Source organism: Hordeum vulgare, chromosome 3H (assembly GCF_904849725.1).
Source record: "Hordeum vulgare subsp. vulgare chromosome 3H, MorexV3_pseudomolecules_assembly, whole genome shotgun sequence".
In the NCBI taxonomy this organism is placed as follows: Eukaryota; Viridiplantae; Streptophyta; class Magnoliopsida; order Poales; family Poaceae; genus Hordeum; species Hordeum vulgare.
In genome coordinates, this window is record NC_058520.1 from 620,400,444 (window position 1) to 620,416,636 (window position 16,193).

Genomic DNA, 16,193 nt, shown 5'->3' on the forward strand with positions numbered 1-16,193 from the left:
TTGAAGGCCGCTGTGAACCGACTAAAACTGTACAGCAATTAGCGAACCGTCATTAAGACGTAATTAGTCCGTTATTAGTCTAAACGTAGTACGGATGCATCCGTCCGTACGGACGCCTTTTGTACAGACGCCTTTTGCTACTCGCGTCTCAAATCCTTGTATAAATATATCAAGATCAATGAAAGAGAGATCATTCGCACAAACACTTTCGTTTCTAATTCTTACACGTTATCAAGCACCGTCTCTACCAAAAGAGCCATCACATAACAGAGAGAAGACAAGAGAAAGAGGAAAGGTGAGAACAATGGCAGGAGACATGTCTTCCCTAGCTTTTGCCTTCGCGCGCTTCATCCAGAAGGAAACATACCGCCGTCGTTTTCCTCGCGCTCAGAACCACCAGGCCACCCATCGCCGTCATGGACTTGGCGGATCAAGTGGCCCTCGACGCACCTTTTTCGCGAGGAAGAACCGCCGCCATGCCCGCTCCCGTCGTGGTCGCCACGGCCCTGCACCACCAGTGCAGCAAGCAGGACCGGCCACCCATGATGTGCCCGTCGAGATGGTCGCGCCGGCGCCTCCAGCGCCGACCTTTGTCGCCCCCGCTACCGGCTGGCTTCTCGCTGGACCGTCGGCGCCGTTTCTGGGAGAGGAAGATGCTGGACTGGTTCCACCGCCAACACCGCCGTACTACCGCGGCCTACGCGAGACCGCTCCACCCCTGCATCCAGAACTTCCAACGCCGACTCCATCAGACGAGGATCCGATGCACTTCTTCTCCCCTGGCTATGGCCCGATTTCGAACGGGGATTGGGAAGTGGTGCCAACGGAGGAGGAAGAGCAGTGGCTCACCGGTATGAAGACCGAGCCCACGGCTCCGGCGACGGCGGACGCGACCACTGCCCCCATCTGTAATGGGATTTGTTGCTTGGTTTACGGTTTGGTGAGTTCAGATCAGATGGCGGAGCAGAGATTGTCCTCCTTAAGGTCGACAAGAAATCAACAATCTCCCTCGGCAATGCCATGGTATTCCGCGCCGGTAGGCGGAAGTTATTTGTCGTGAGGTTCTTGGCAACGTCGCCCTCGCTCTCCGTGCCCTTCCACACCCACGGTGCCCGGCTCCTCCGGCAAGGAGGAGATTGTAACGTCATCCTCCGACGAAGATGACCACACGCTGCGCCGCTGTATTGGTAAAGGCCCCGCATCTTCTTGAAGGCCGCTGTGACGGATGAAGAATTTGTCAGTCAGATCGAGATAATGACGGAGCGTTCGTTCCATCACATGGGCCGGTCATCATCATTGTCGGCGAGCGTCAAGGAGGACCCACCGTCCCCGCCGAGCCACCACGTGAAGCGCGACGACACGTCCCCGCTCCGGCGGGTCAAGGGCGAATCTTCTCACCCTATCGCAACCGCGGCGTTCAGATCTGAAGTCTGGTCAAGGACGAGCCGACATTGCTCCGGCGCAGAAGCTGTAAAATTTAACAGGCCGCGAGTAGCACTCCAGCAGTGATGCTAAACTACAGCACGCGTGCCGAGCACAAACATATTTTCCACTCAAACATAGAACCAAGAAGATCAAAGATACAAAAAAATAAATCAACAATAAATAGTTCACTTATTATTCGAAGTAAAAAAAATAGTTAATGAAAAATACAATAAATTGTTCACGAATTATGCAACAAATAGTTTATTTTCAATACAACAAATAGTTCCTATAACATCAACTCATACGTTGCCTATTGAATGACCATGCACCACTCCTCGACTGGATCATTTTAAAGCTCATTATGCGTTTCGGCACGTAGAATGGCATGATAGGAGGTAACATAGCGGGCCACCCTTCCACCGCTCCTACGCACTAGCATGGGTCTTCCCATCAACTCGTACTGAGAATTGTCTAAATCTTGTCCACATTCATTGTCGATGATCATGTTATGCTTGATCACACAAGCACTTATGAAAAACCCGATCATGCCATACAAGTTTCTTCGCAATGTGTTTAAACAACTCGATGCTCATCCTAAAACGGCGCCAAAAGTATGATGCGGAGTATGTGGATTTCTCCACCAAGTAGCTCCTCATTAATCTGTTATGAGAATCAATCCTTTCCCTCCATAATTTTTATAACCGAAAACCGAATCATCGTGTTTCGGTTTTTTTATCGACGTGGATAGTTAGGATTATTAAGATTTCCTTCTCCTCTTGAAGATCAAATTCTCCATCGGAAGAATAATAGGAAGAACCCATCCGCAAACATGAATTACAACTAATTCAAAACTACAAGCAACATACATCAAATTCATCTAGAAATATAAAGCTAAGCACTATATACCTTGTAAGTATTTTGTCAAACACTTTGTGGACAACGTGGTGCAAATGGCCGTTAGACTCTGTTTTTTCGGAGGAACCGAGCGCTCAAGGGACGGCGACGAGGAGAGTAGATAGAGGAATCAGCGGGGGCTGCTTGGAGCAGCAGGGGATCTGCAGCGCGCTGGGGAGAGGTGTGGGAAACGCTGACAGCAGGAGTGGGCGGAGGCGCCGGCGTCAGGAGGTTTCAGATCCGACTGTTGATGGTTCGCATGTGATTTTATTTTTGTGCAGCGCGCTGAAATGGACACATGAAATAAACCACTCGATGTAGTTATCTAGTTAATTAAATAAGGCCAAGGTGAATGCTTCTTCCCTTCCCTTCCCTTCCTTACTTAAATATTCAAGAGAGTTATCTAGTTAATTAATGAAAAACTGAACGAAAACCATCACAAACAGCTAAGCGGCACACACATAAAACTTCACCCATACGTCAACATACAGGGCCTCAACAACCTAGCACTCCGGCGTCATGGTTATCATTTCTCCCCAATATGCGTCATCGTCCTCTCTAATCTTCGAGCAAGCGACTTCGACTTCATCGGATACCATCGTCGACCCAAGCTACACGGTAGATGTTATGTGTAAACACAAGAAGACCCATTCGCAAACTCAGCCCCCTACATGAAGGCGGCGCAGTTATTATTTTATTTCGTGTCAGTATACAATCGAATCCTAGTGTCTTGTATCCTTCCGTCTCTCCCTTTGACTTTTTTTGGTTGTATTTTTTTTCAGGTGTACCGCGTACATCATGTCTCGTGACCCAGTTGATTTAAGTCCAGGGCAGCTTCATATAAGCTAGCTGATTTGATCCACCGACAAGAAGTGCAGAAGCTTCTAGAGCTCGAGTTCCAGTCATACGCGGAGCAGCAAAAGTATCTCAAAGACGCGAAAGATGCCCGTGATAAGGTGTACCATGTCCTTGATAGTGCACAGGATATGATAAAACAAACCGAGGACCCGCCAAGCAATCTATTGCCAAGGATGTGTATGACCACTGTACCAAGGCCATCGGAACATCCCTCCAATTAATCCGTAGTTACAATACCCGTCTCACCTACCTTGACAAGCTCAAGACCCACAGTGAAGACCTCATCAAACAGCTAAACTGGCTCAATCCAGCCACCCTACAGAAGGAAGCTTGGCGCCTTGCTCTTAAGGCCGGCATGTATAAGAAAGCTGCGCTTGATAATGCCAAAAAGTTTCAGCATTTTGTACCAAATCAATTCTCAAAATGGCTCAAGGAGAGTATAAAATCTTGCTTGAGGATCATCACCATCATCATTATAATTATTAGTAGTATTATTGCTGTTGTTATTGTTATTTCTATTGCTATTGTTTTTGTTATTATTATTTCTATTGTTACTATTATTATTATTATTATTATTATTATTATTATTATTATTATTATTATTATTATTAAAATTACAATTTCACACGATGGAATTCAAAACAAAATTGATAATAATTTATCCAAAAATTGTTGGATTAAGCCACTCGGTTATTCAAACTTATTTTATCAAGTTGGTAATATAATGAACTTTGCTGATTTTTTTTCCAAATTCTGTTGTACTTCCTTAACATTGCTGAAATATGAAAATTAATTTTGGAATCACTACGAGAACACAATCCTTGTTTAATCTTTAGACTTAACGACAACACTTCTGCAGTAGTGCATGTAATTGCACTAATATGTTTTCTCCTTGTCCCACTGTACTTGCAGTAATATGGGAAAACTTGGTTTTAGGGGTGCTTTCAAGAACTTGGGTGATATACAAAAGCTACGGGTATGAACTAACTTATACTCTAAACCTTGCCCTTTACAGGTTTATCATAAATTAATTTCTTAATTAACAATGTTTAAGGTCTCTCATAGTACAATTTTTGTCTCAGTATTTAAATAATATTCTATTTTTTTATAAATAGATTATTTGTGGTACTGCAGTGTGAACAAAAGGTTTTAAAAGGAAAGAAATCGGGACATAAAAAAATATGTTTCAACTAATCAATAGTCAAGATATATATAGAAATATACATATATGGCGTATTCTTATGAGCTCCAATTTCATGTACTAAACTAAACTGAATTGAAGTAGTTGCATTTGGTGATTTCAAGTCCATGTTTTAACCTATGTATGGTGCGAAATTGATACAGGATATCACTGCTTGTTTTGCAGGTATATGACAACATTATTGCACAAGCCGGTCAAGGAAAACCCGTGGTGACTTACACATTCGAAGCTTTGGGAAAAGTCGGGGTTGTAGTGTTGCTTTTTACAGCAGGTGTAATGGTGTGGGACATATTCACGGCAGAGGACAGGATGGAGGCAGCGGTTAGGAATTCAGTGAATGCATTAACTGCAGTAGTTAGCCTTGTGGTGGGAGATCTAGCAACAACTGCTATAGAAGCTGGATTCATAGCACTTAACATCGAAATCGCTTCTATAGCTGTCACGGTAATCGGAGCAGTCGTCGGATTCGGAATTGGTGTGGTAATTGGGATCGCTGCAGGTGCGCTGCTTGACTTGATTTTCAGCAGTGGAACGAGCCAGGTGAAAATAACAAACGGGCTTACTGTTTGTCCTGTGGCTCCGATGCCCGATGGTCTCCCACTTGCTCGTCTGGTGAAACACAATTACCCCGACCTGTGAACTATCTATGATAAAGGGATATATACTTATGTCTTTGTCTAAGTACTAAAGTGCCTGCATATTGTGCACTCCTAAAATAAAATAATACCCCCGTGAGGAAGCTGTTTTATTCCGTGATGAATAAAAGACATGGTGATTCAATGATCTTGTTTTTTTATCGACTTTGGGTTCTTCTTATAGAGAAAGATGAGAGTTAAACACATATTTATGCTTGAGTTTCGTAGATGAAGCATCTTCATTACAAGATCCTGCAAGTGCATGTGAAAAACCAGAAGCCAGGAACAAACGGATGGCATTCTCCATCAAGGTTGTCCCGATTGGATACGATTAACCTGACATAAGAATGAGATGTATTTCATTGGAACCTCACAAAATCTGGATCCATCAGAGTCGTCTCTCGGTATCATGTGCTCACACATTCGAAGGTATCCATAGATAATAACGAGAAAATATGGAAGTCAAAAATTCTACTCTCTGTACCATATGGTATCTTCAGAAAGGAGTGATGCTCGCCAAACATACCCTCGCCGGTCGCAATTGGCAACAAAGCAAGACGTGTGGTTTTTGTACTCATGACGGGACAATCAGACACCACTTTTTCAAATGCATGTTTCCGCATTCTACATGGTCAATCATCCAAATATCGTCTAATCTATAACCACCCACGTGTGTTGTCAATATTTTTTATCACTGGTTGGACGGCATTCCTTATAGGTTCAAACTGCTATTAAGGGTGTGAGCTAATGCCTTATTATGGTTGTTTTGGTTATGTAGAAATGATGTGGTTTTGAATTACGAAAAATCTTCTCCTTTGCAGGTTATTTTTTATTGTATGGACTCCCTTCATACGTACGTGGTCTATATTTCACCGCACGGAGTACCAACCGCTATTCAAGGTGGTGTGTACGCAATCGGAGTGGATGGCTATGGAGGTTTTTCCCAACATGAATGTCATCATAACCTCCATATTGGTTCATCAATAGGCATAGTGACGGTCCTATTTGACTCTACTAGTGCCGACATGTCCGTTTTTTAATCTTTTTGTCTTGTTTTAGACTGTGTGTGTTTGGCTATGTCCATCAAGCTATGTAGAGGCCGCGTCTTGGTCATCATGAATTGTATTCACTTCATGCTACATTTTAAGTTAATAAAAGTTCCCTTTATACAAACAAAATTCTCCATCAAGGCTAATTAGCCTTGCGCCCTACCAAATGAGCTAGAGGCCGTGCGCACGATGTGCACCTCAATCTGCTGTTGTGCCCTACCAAATCAGAGTTTACATCGACCAGGGAAGTTCACAATGTGCGTGTGATACCATGGAGGCCAGGTTGAGCATCGGGTTGATTATGGTGGCGGGAAGTCGCTCTCAGCCACATAGCGCATGGTTCTTTCTTGTCTTCAGAGTTTACATCGACCAGGGAAGAGAGAATACTTTGCTAGGCCAGAACTTGTTGGCTTTGCCAACTGCGCAGTGATGGGTCCAACCCTTCGATTAACCATTTGTTTTCTGTTAGAGAATGCGTGTGTTTTAAATTTTATACTGTTGCAGAATGTCGTATGGAAAACAAAATTTTCCTATGCACATGCAATACCTATCCATGATGATGATCATCTACGAGAGGGGAGAGTGAATCTACATACCCTTGTAGATCGCTAAGCGGAAGCGTATATAACGCGGTTGATGTAGTGAAACATCTTCACGATCCAAATCGCAGCCCGTCCCACGATCTCAACACGATCAGTCCTGCGATCCCATCACGATCCATCCCGATCTAGTGCCGAACGAACGGCACCTCCGCGTTCAGCACACGTACATCTTGGTGACGATCTCCATCTTCACAGTCCTGGGACACACATTCACGGGACACACAGTTCCGGGACACACGGTTCCTACCGTATTCTCCTTGAGCTAAGGACACACAGTCCTCGCCCAACACTCATGGTAAGTCTTCAGGGCATACTTCCAAACCCTCACAAACTAGGTGACCCGACAATCCACAATTGACTGATGGATGCTCTAGACGATGACGCCTAACCATCTGGTGGATGCACAGTCCTCGAAGGTTACAAGCATCGGTTCCACACAGGAATAACTTCTTCGGAGATGCTCAATAACTTGGGTTTTGGTTTGGGTTTGAGTGTTTGAGATATTTCCTTACTTGATGATTTTCGCTCAAAGGCTTTGAGGAATTTGGGTTGCTCTAAATGACTAGTGTCAGTTTCTCTCAGAGCAGCCAACCAGCTAGTGGTTGTGGGGGCGGCTATTTATATCTTGGGAGCATCCCGACATGATTTGACATAAACGCCCATAATGATATGAACGTTGCGTGGATAAGATTTGGGACAGGTGGCGCGTGGCGCGGCAACGGTCGGAACTTTCAATTGTGAAAGTCCTCGTGTATCTCATGTACCTCACTCTGAGGATTTAATAGGTGTTGGTTTGGGTTGAGCATCATGAGGAAATTCTTTCGGTAGTTTTACCTTGACCCCCTTTAGCAGTACGGTGTTCCTATAACTCGAGAATAAAGAAAATGAAACAGAAAGAGTAAATATTCACGCTTCAAAGTCTTCAGAGTATTTTCTTCGGTACACACCGAATTTCTCATCTTTAATATCATTAAGAGGAATATCAATTTCTTCGCGATCAAAGTCTTCAAGGAATGACCAAACGCTTCACTCGAAGAAATACATTTTTAGGGGTCGATATTCATCGAATAACTCAAACTACTCAAATACATATATAGAGCCTGTGTACATTTACAAACTTATCAGTCTCTTAACCTATAAATCTTCAAACCACCCAAATCACTAAGGGGCAGTAGATGCACTTACAATCTCCCCCTTTTTGGTGGTTGATGACAACTAGGTTAAGTTTTCAACGGGGCTAATAATATGAAATGTAAGTACACAGTTTGAGGAATTTGATTGCAGGATACAGAGATACTCCCCCTGAAGATGTGCATATTTGAGAAGTTTGCGTTGGACAACAAATGCATATTGATGATATATATCATGGAAATCTCCTCCTGTATCTTGTAATTCATGAATGCATCGTACGTCGAGCGAATAGTGCCAACAAGGCCTGCATGCCCTAGCTAGCATCGCCGCCGTTGTATGCATATGATCTGCCACTGCTGACACGCTCCGAAGTTCGCGTTGATTTCAATGACTCCTGTCAACTTTGATCTCTTCCAGTTTTAACGCTCGAAATCGGTGAAGTGTAGCTTAAATCCAACTGATCTTCTTTACGATTTCTTTCATCCTTTTCCTCTAGATCAACCATCAACCCCAGATAACCTAGCATTGATACCACTTGATAGAATAAACAAGAGATGTATAGTCGTTCATCCGAGGACCAAGCAGTCAAATGAGCACGCCATCGAAATTTGTTAATGAGGTTCAACGATATGACTACGTCCCCGGAGCTTGGTTACATACGCTCCTCCCAGTGACACCGTCACAATACCATACCCAGACCGCCCTGGGCACCGACACATGCCGCCGTCTCCCCTGCGTTCATGTGCTATTATATTAGAATAGGTTATTTCGTTTGTCTGCCTCCACTATATATCAGAGGTCAAGGGCATATCCTATCTAAACAGAATACAACTCAGAGTCCAACTATAACATACCTTGAACACAATATTCAACACAACTATAACACATAGGATGAAGCATTAGTTCAATTAAATATTTTGGATAGTATTATTGGTGTTATGGTTATCCATAATTTACATACCGTTACACAATTATAATTATCAAAAATTCTTTTTATGTCAAGAAATTAAAGAACAATATACTTTCAAATGACTTTATTCATAGTAAGAAGTCTAAAGCCTTCACAATAAGTATAAATAGATTTAGATATAGCTATATTAAAGTATTTTTTTATCAAAACAGTATATTAGAACTTCAACGTGGTATAAACTTGTGGGGGTAAATTCATCACCCATCTATATGTACTCCATTAGAAAATGGTTGGTTCCTAACTTTAGTTTTTATTTAATTTCCTTTTTAAAAAAAGACACTCGGAAGAGTACAACCTCCGTCTCGGTGTATAGGTAATCTTAGGTTGTGCACCGCGACCAAGACAAAGAGGAAAACGAGAGAAATTAAAGTTAATTTGCTAATATAATGCCCATAGTATAAATTGACCACTCCATGTCATATCAGTTAGTCTCAAGTCATTAAAAACATACACGCCCCACGTCTCTTATTGGTTAATTCGTTTATTCATGTAAAAAAACAGAAATGAGGTGAAAGTTAATGTACCGTGCCTAAATTTTTTGGTATTATTTGGTTTTCGTAAGATGACTTATAAACCGAGACGGGTGAGTATCATAAATTTGATATTTATTAGGGATAACAGTAGTGGGTACAAAAGAGGGATAGCTTGGCACAAACGACTTGTAAATAATATAAAATTACACATGATATCTCATTTATTGTCTTCTTCCTTGATTATTCATAAGCACCCGATCTAAGGAAATGCACCACAAAGATAGTAGACGAAACATATCCATAGTTTGAACACCGGATCTTAGGAAATACACCGCAACGTCTTCGCCACACAAGCCTTTGATGTTGATAACGAGATCTAGTAGGGATACTGGAAAACTCCACGGGCGTTCATGGTAGAGCCTTCACCGATATTAGTCTTGGAAACATATCCATAGTTTTCATCAGTAGAGTTGAGATTTGAATTTGCAAGCTTCACACCATAGATATAACCCCAGCTTCCCACACTTGGGTAGTGTCCTTCCTCACGGATTTCGGTGTACACCTACATACATAAAGTATTAGAATATGCACTAGTAAAGTTTGACATATACATAATGTTTTTTCAGTTGAAAAACTGTAGTAAGTAAATTCAATTGAATTTAGTTTAGATTATTTATTTATTTATTTTTGCAGAATCATAGTTGAAAAACTGTAGTAAGTAAGATCTTCTATCATCTTAATTAAAAAAATCATAGTTTGCAGGTTTATAAATGCATCACTTGCGAGGTGAATTGCACCGTTAATTTAATTTGGATTACATATAAATTTACTAAAAATTAGTTTGGAGCATGAGCAAAGAGAAAAAGGTAAGATACATCATTTTTGAGATAATGCACAGTATTTACCCCGTTGTCACCAATGTAGGGGGCGGTCCAGGAGAACAACCAATCGCAGGACCTGCTGCTGGAGGGGATCTTGGTACGATACACAACGGCACCAGCTGAACCAACCGCAGCACCACTTGGGTGGACGTGGAGGAATGCACCCCATTGCCCATTCTGAATATCTGATGGGTAGGGTGTATCATAGATATGGCCGTGCCAATCGTTGTACTTAGCCAAGCTCAAAGTGGCACCAGTGGCATTGTAGATGAGGCATTTTACAGCTATTCCGTTACCGTACCTATATAGCAGTGTCGCCAAAATATGGATCAGATTAATTAAGCTCTCTCTAAAAGAAATTTGTTTGTATCACAACATGCTAAAAGCAGAAATATACGACGTACAATGAAGGAAACAACGAAAGAAACGAACCGCTCTTTGAGATTGTCGACGAAGGTTAGTGCGTTAATATCCTTACCACCGGCGTTGATCATCTTCATGGCATAGTCTGCAACATCCTTTTGAGTAATGGGTTCCTTATACTCACCAGTGGCTATCACCGTCTTCTCCGAAATGGGGGTACCAAACACTCCTGAGGCCATTTGCTTTGCTAGTTTAGATGGATCGATTGCTGTGAGAGAATGAATGAATGATTTTGTACATCTAGTCCTGCCAGTATTTATACACGCGTTGGCAATGCAATGCAAAGATCCCTCCTTCCACCGTTTCATTAAAGAAAAAACCTCTGGTTGTGGCCGGTAGCCTGGGCCACGGCTAGATAGATAGCACACCGTGAGGAATCCTTGCAAGTTGTGTATAGTACTCGATAGACGCTCGAGATCAATACACGCTTCAAAGTCATAGAGCAAACAATTTGCTTGCGACAAGACTACTTCCTCGCGTCCAAGTCGTGTGGTATGGCACATTGTTAAAGCACGCACAAGATTTTCCCTCAAACTAATCCATCAGTATCCATCACACACGCACACACAAATCCTGCACTACCGAATCACATCGCTTGTTTGTAAATTAATACCATGAATTCACTTATCAAAATCATAGTCAGCCTTTTCCAGTCATGTGTGTGCAGCCATGGCTGGTGGGGAGCAGCAGCACGCACAGAGGTACTGCCGGTCGAGCAAGAGGTTGATAATATTTCTTCCTGTTCCGTTTCTAGAAGCACGCACACTGCTACCAGCGCTGACATGGGGCGGCTGCCTCGTCGCTAGGACACAGGGAAGGAAGATCTCAGTGCAACGACGGGCGTTCGGCCTTGTGCGATCGAGGAGACGGGCGTCGGGACTCGCGCGGCTGCTTTGAGTGATGAATGGCACACAAACTAAAATATCTGCGTAGCCGAGATGGGTCCAATTATGATTAATTGCGTTGTTTAAGGATTGTGTTAAATTTAAGAAAGGATAAATATACCCTACGAGTGAATTACGGAAATGTCCTACCTCAAAAATTAGAAGGATTAATATTAACCATTCCATCAACAATATACTACTCACTTTTTTGAGTAGTATGATGCACCGTAAAAACTCTCTAGATTGATGTCCATCGGAAGGAACCTCTGCCCATTGTTTCGACATAAGGCCATCTTCAACACGGAAACCAAACACGGACGGTCATCCGGGAGCTAACATCCAACCCTCTTCACATATGTTATAATTTTATTTGGCATCCATCAGGAGGGCCTTTCTGGCTTTAGGAAGCATACGCTCGCAAGTGAACAGTAAATTCAAAATAAATAGTTAAAATATTAAAAATATTTGTGTGGATATTCATGTTAGTCTAACCAGCGTGCTTGAAAATTTTCATGCAAAACAGGATAGCGGGGCTTGGTCGGTAAAAAAAGACAAAATTAAGCCTACCATTTAGAGGTAACATTGTGCGTTCCGTTTTATTTTCCTCAGATGTCAAAATGCCTGAGCTTTTCTCCTGAAAATTTGCAAAGCATTTGGGTTTGACAATGAGGACATCCATTTTTTTCAATTACTAATTCTACTTTTATCAGAAATTCTCTACTTCTAAAACGATGCCTGCTTGTGGAATAATCTTCGAAATAGGCTTTAGCTCCCCTTTATAGATACGGCAAACCACACAGATACGAAGTCCATGATACAAGGTGTTGAGGAAATCCTCAAAGGCTGGTCAAAAGACAAATTGACAAAACTAGATAAAAACGCTAACGCCATCAACCGGTTGTCGAGAAGAAGCACATGAGACCGTCATTGTGTGCCCGAGGACCCAATCTCACCGGCGATGCCCCCCAAGAGGGTGACAACGTGAAGCGCCACGTTCGCCGCGCTAGCTGAGCCAAACAGAGGTTTTCACACTTACATCTGGAGGGAAAGGAGAGGACCGCGAGGGAGCCCTAAGAGGAACACAATACCCACATGTGATGTCACCGCCGGTGCCATGGCGCAAAGATTTCGCCGTGCCCCCAACACCCACTACATTAAAGAAACTCCATGATGGAGACCCCATCACCACGGGTCGCTAGCACCATATCCAGACTAGGGCTAAGCTACCAATGAGGACGACCTACACCCAGATCCAGCACCAAAACACCCATTGCCATTCTCATGGCCAAAGAATGTCGTCAACACCAACTACACCGAGACTTGCCGAGAAGCCACCCATGTAGCCCGCCACCCCGGCATCCAAACTTCCTCCCCAACACTACAAGTCCACGAGGTCCGCCGAAGGCCACACCTTGGCATGGGTGACACTGGCATAGGGCCGGACCCCCGTCCACGTGACAAGGAGGACGTCGGCAACGAGGGCCTGATCCTCACTGTATTAGCCCCCAAAATCGGCGAGCCGTCCAGGGATGGGGCCAACCGGCGACACCCAAATGCCCGTGTATGGGCCACCTGCCCATACACCGCCGCCGAAGCTGCGGCCTCCATGGGCGGTACCTCGTATCTCCAGATCCAGCCGAGGCAGACCCTGAAGGCTGCCGTCCCATTTCCCAGGAGCCCCACCGGACCTCCGCCACCCCGATCCGCCGCTCGATAGCCACCAGGCCTCCTTCCACGCTCACCCTTCCAGATTCGCTATCCTCGGGGCAGCATGAGGGATCCGCAATGTACCCCAACCGTGACAAGGGCGGCCTGCACAGCTTCAATGAAGAAACTGAAGCCATCTTCCTCGAGCACGCCACCGACATGCATCCCACGACATAGCAAGCACCAACAACACATCGTCTGCGGCCCAACACCGGCCACACCTGTCACCTTCACGCCCTGCCACAGATTAAAGAGCGATGTCGCCAGATCCATCGCGCACATGCCGCACAACCCCGTCTCGAGCGAGCGCGCGTCCGCCCATGTAGCCATCTATAACGTCCAAGATGTGATTCTTTCCATATTTGGAGGCGAGGCCTCAATAGGGAAAGAGGTGCATCTTATCATTTTGCAAGTACATCAACCATTGCATTACATACAAGAACAGATGAGTTTATGAGTTGGCTTACACTCACCACAAATTCAGTTACAAATCCACTCAACTATTTATTCAAGCCTCCATAAGACATGGTCCGGTTACGGAAAAGATAAAAAACAAAATAGCAATGAGTCTATCTTGCTAGGACCAAGAAACGAACAAGGTCCTCTAGTCGTCGGGGTACGTCACGTACATATGCCCAATTCCTTCGTCGATCTCCCACTGCAACCGAGTAGCATCAAAAGCATCTGGATCTCCTGCACTTGGACCTGTGGTTGCGTAGTAATCTGTGAGCCACGAGGACTCAATAATCTTATGACCATGATAGCGAGTCTAACCAAGTTATTAGGTGAGGACGGAGAATGTGTTTGAGTTTGCAGCAACACTAAGCATTTATGGTGGCTAACTTACGAGAACATAAAGTAAAATGAGTGGTCCACGCATGACGGTCATGACCTAATAATAATCACTAAGTGATCCTGAACACCTACTTACGTCAGTCGTAACCCCACCGTATTCTCGATCGGAGAAGGAGCTTCGAAAGAAACAGTCACGGTTATGCATACAGTTGGCATGTTTTAGGTAAGTTATTTCAAGTTACCTAGAACCGGATGTTAAACAAAGTTTCCATGTTACCACATAAATGTGGCCTCGGCTTTCCGAACGATTTAACCCTGCAGGGCTGCTCCAACTAATCCAACACAAATTACCACAAGATGCATAGAAAGCCTCGATCACGAAACTCGTGATCTCCTTGGTTTCCTTAGTGGAAAACTCAATCTGAGATAACCCAAAGCAACAGTGGAATCCCGATGCACAAGATATATCGTCAAGGTAAAACAAGTCCAGCAAGACCACACGACGTGGTCATGACCCCGATAAGAGCCGCGTATCTCAGTCTCAGGACACGTCGAACAAGCTAAGCGTACGGTGGCCTGATAGAAATCCCCCAGGTTTCCCTGGGGTGGCCACGCACGGTGCTCTAGTTTGGACCAACACTCATGAGGAGCACTGGTCCGGGGGTTGATTAAATTATCCTCAAGGTAGCTATTCCCCATGCTTTTTAATTATTAAGTCATTAGCAAATGTAGTACCAAAGTTGGGTCTTGACAGACAAGTCTTAAGCCAAAACGATTAATCAAGCGGGCCGCCATAACACCTCGAGCGTGTTAGGAGTGCTCAATTATGGAATAAAACACCGGTAACCGAAATTAGGGCGGGAAAGGCGGAACAAATCACCGAGAAAAAGGCCAACCTTCCGCCTTTTACCAGGTATATAGGTGCATTAATGAAATAGCATTAACTAAGATTATAATCAAATTGCGCATGTTATCACATGGACCAGCTTGGACCTGCAACTAGCAATGCTATAAGATGGTTGAGCAAGCACTAACTTAGCCAATCAATGTTTTGCTAGGAGGTGAAGGGTTAGAGGGTTTCATGACAATGTTTGGAGGTTTAATATTCAGGTGGTAGGCAGCGCTAAGTAACGATGAAAACAATTCATCTAGGCATAACAAAATTAGAAACAATATCAAGGTCACAATCATCTTGCCTATTGGATCTTCTGACTCGAACTGCTATTGCCCTTCCTGAACGTACTCAACGAAATCCTCGCACTCCTTCTTCGCACCCGTTTCTACCCAAAATCAGTATACATCCAATAAACACACATCAAGTAATAATGCTTCAAACAATATGATGCATGTGTGTGGCATGAAAGAAAACATGGAATTGCTACACTTTCATCTTTCCATGCACTTATTAAGTTATTAGCATTCTGAACAGAACCTCAAGTCAACTTATTTTGACATGCATGAAAATAATAGAAATGGATGCATCATGAGAAAACGGTATGTCGCCAATAGTAATATAGCACACCGTGAGGAATCCTTTGTCCGTGGCAGCTAGCCTGGGTTTAGTAAAGTATACTACTCTATAGTAGTATAGAACACTGAGAGATAGATAGATGCTCATTGTGTGGACATAAAGTCCCCCCCCCCCCCCCAAAGAAAAATAATGCCCATCAACGGCATTGTCATAAAGCAAACAAGTTGCTGGTCACCAGACTACTTCCTTGCGTATTTCGTGAGCTAACATCTTCAACACGGAAACCAAACACGGACATAAGGCCATTGTTTCGACATAAGGCCATCTTCAACACGGAAACCAAACACGGACGGTCATCCGGGAGCTAACATCCAACCCTCTTCACATATGTTATAATTTTATTTGGCATCCATCAGGAGGGCCTTTCTGGCTTTAGGAAGCATACGCTCGTAACTGAACAGTAAATTCAAAATAAATAGTTAAAATATTAAAAATATTTGTGTGGATATTCATGTTAGTCTAACCAGCATGCTTGAAAATTTTCATGCAAAAACAGGATAGCGGGGCTTGGTCGGTAAAAAAAGACAAAATTAAGCCTACCATTTAGAGGTAACATTGTGCATTCCGTTTTATTTTCCTCAGATGTCAAAATGCCTGAGCTTTTCTCCTGAAAATTTGCAAAGCATTTGGGTTTGACAATGAGGACATCCATTTTTTTCAAAAATGTTTGACATTTGAATAAAAAAAAATTATGGGCAGGAGCATATGCTCCCAAGAGGCGAATTGGATTTCTG

The 16,193-nt window shown here is 43.5% G+C and overlaps 1 protein-coding gene and 1 pseudogene across 1 annotated transcript; one reads left to right on the top strand and one right to left on the bottom strand.

Moving 5' to 3' along the window:
• Positions 1 to 3,117: 3,117 nt before the first annotated feature.
• On the top strand, positions 3,118 to 5,059 carry LOC123445751 (annotated as a pseudogene).
• Positions 5,060 to 9,353: 4,294 nt separating this feature from the next.
• LOC123445754 (23 kDa jasmonate-induced protein-like) lies at positions 9,354 to 10,721 on the bottom strand. The gene is made up of 3 exons (XM_045122787.1): positions 10,552 to 10,721; positions 10,144 to 10,420; positions 9,354 to 9,800 (listed from the first exon to the last, which is right to left on the bottom strand). Exons 1-3 carry the CDS (start codon positions 10,719 to 10,721, stop codon positions 9,615 to 9,617), a joined length of 633 nt encoding a protein of 210 aa, XP_044978722.1. The 3' UTR covers positions 9,354 to 9,614.
• Positions 10,722 to 16,193: the final 5,472 nt, after the last annotated feature.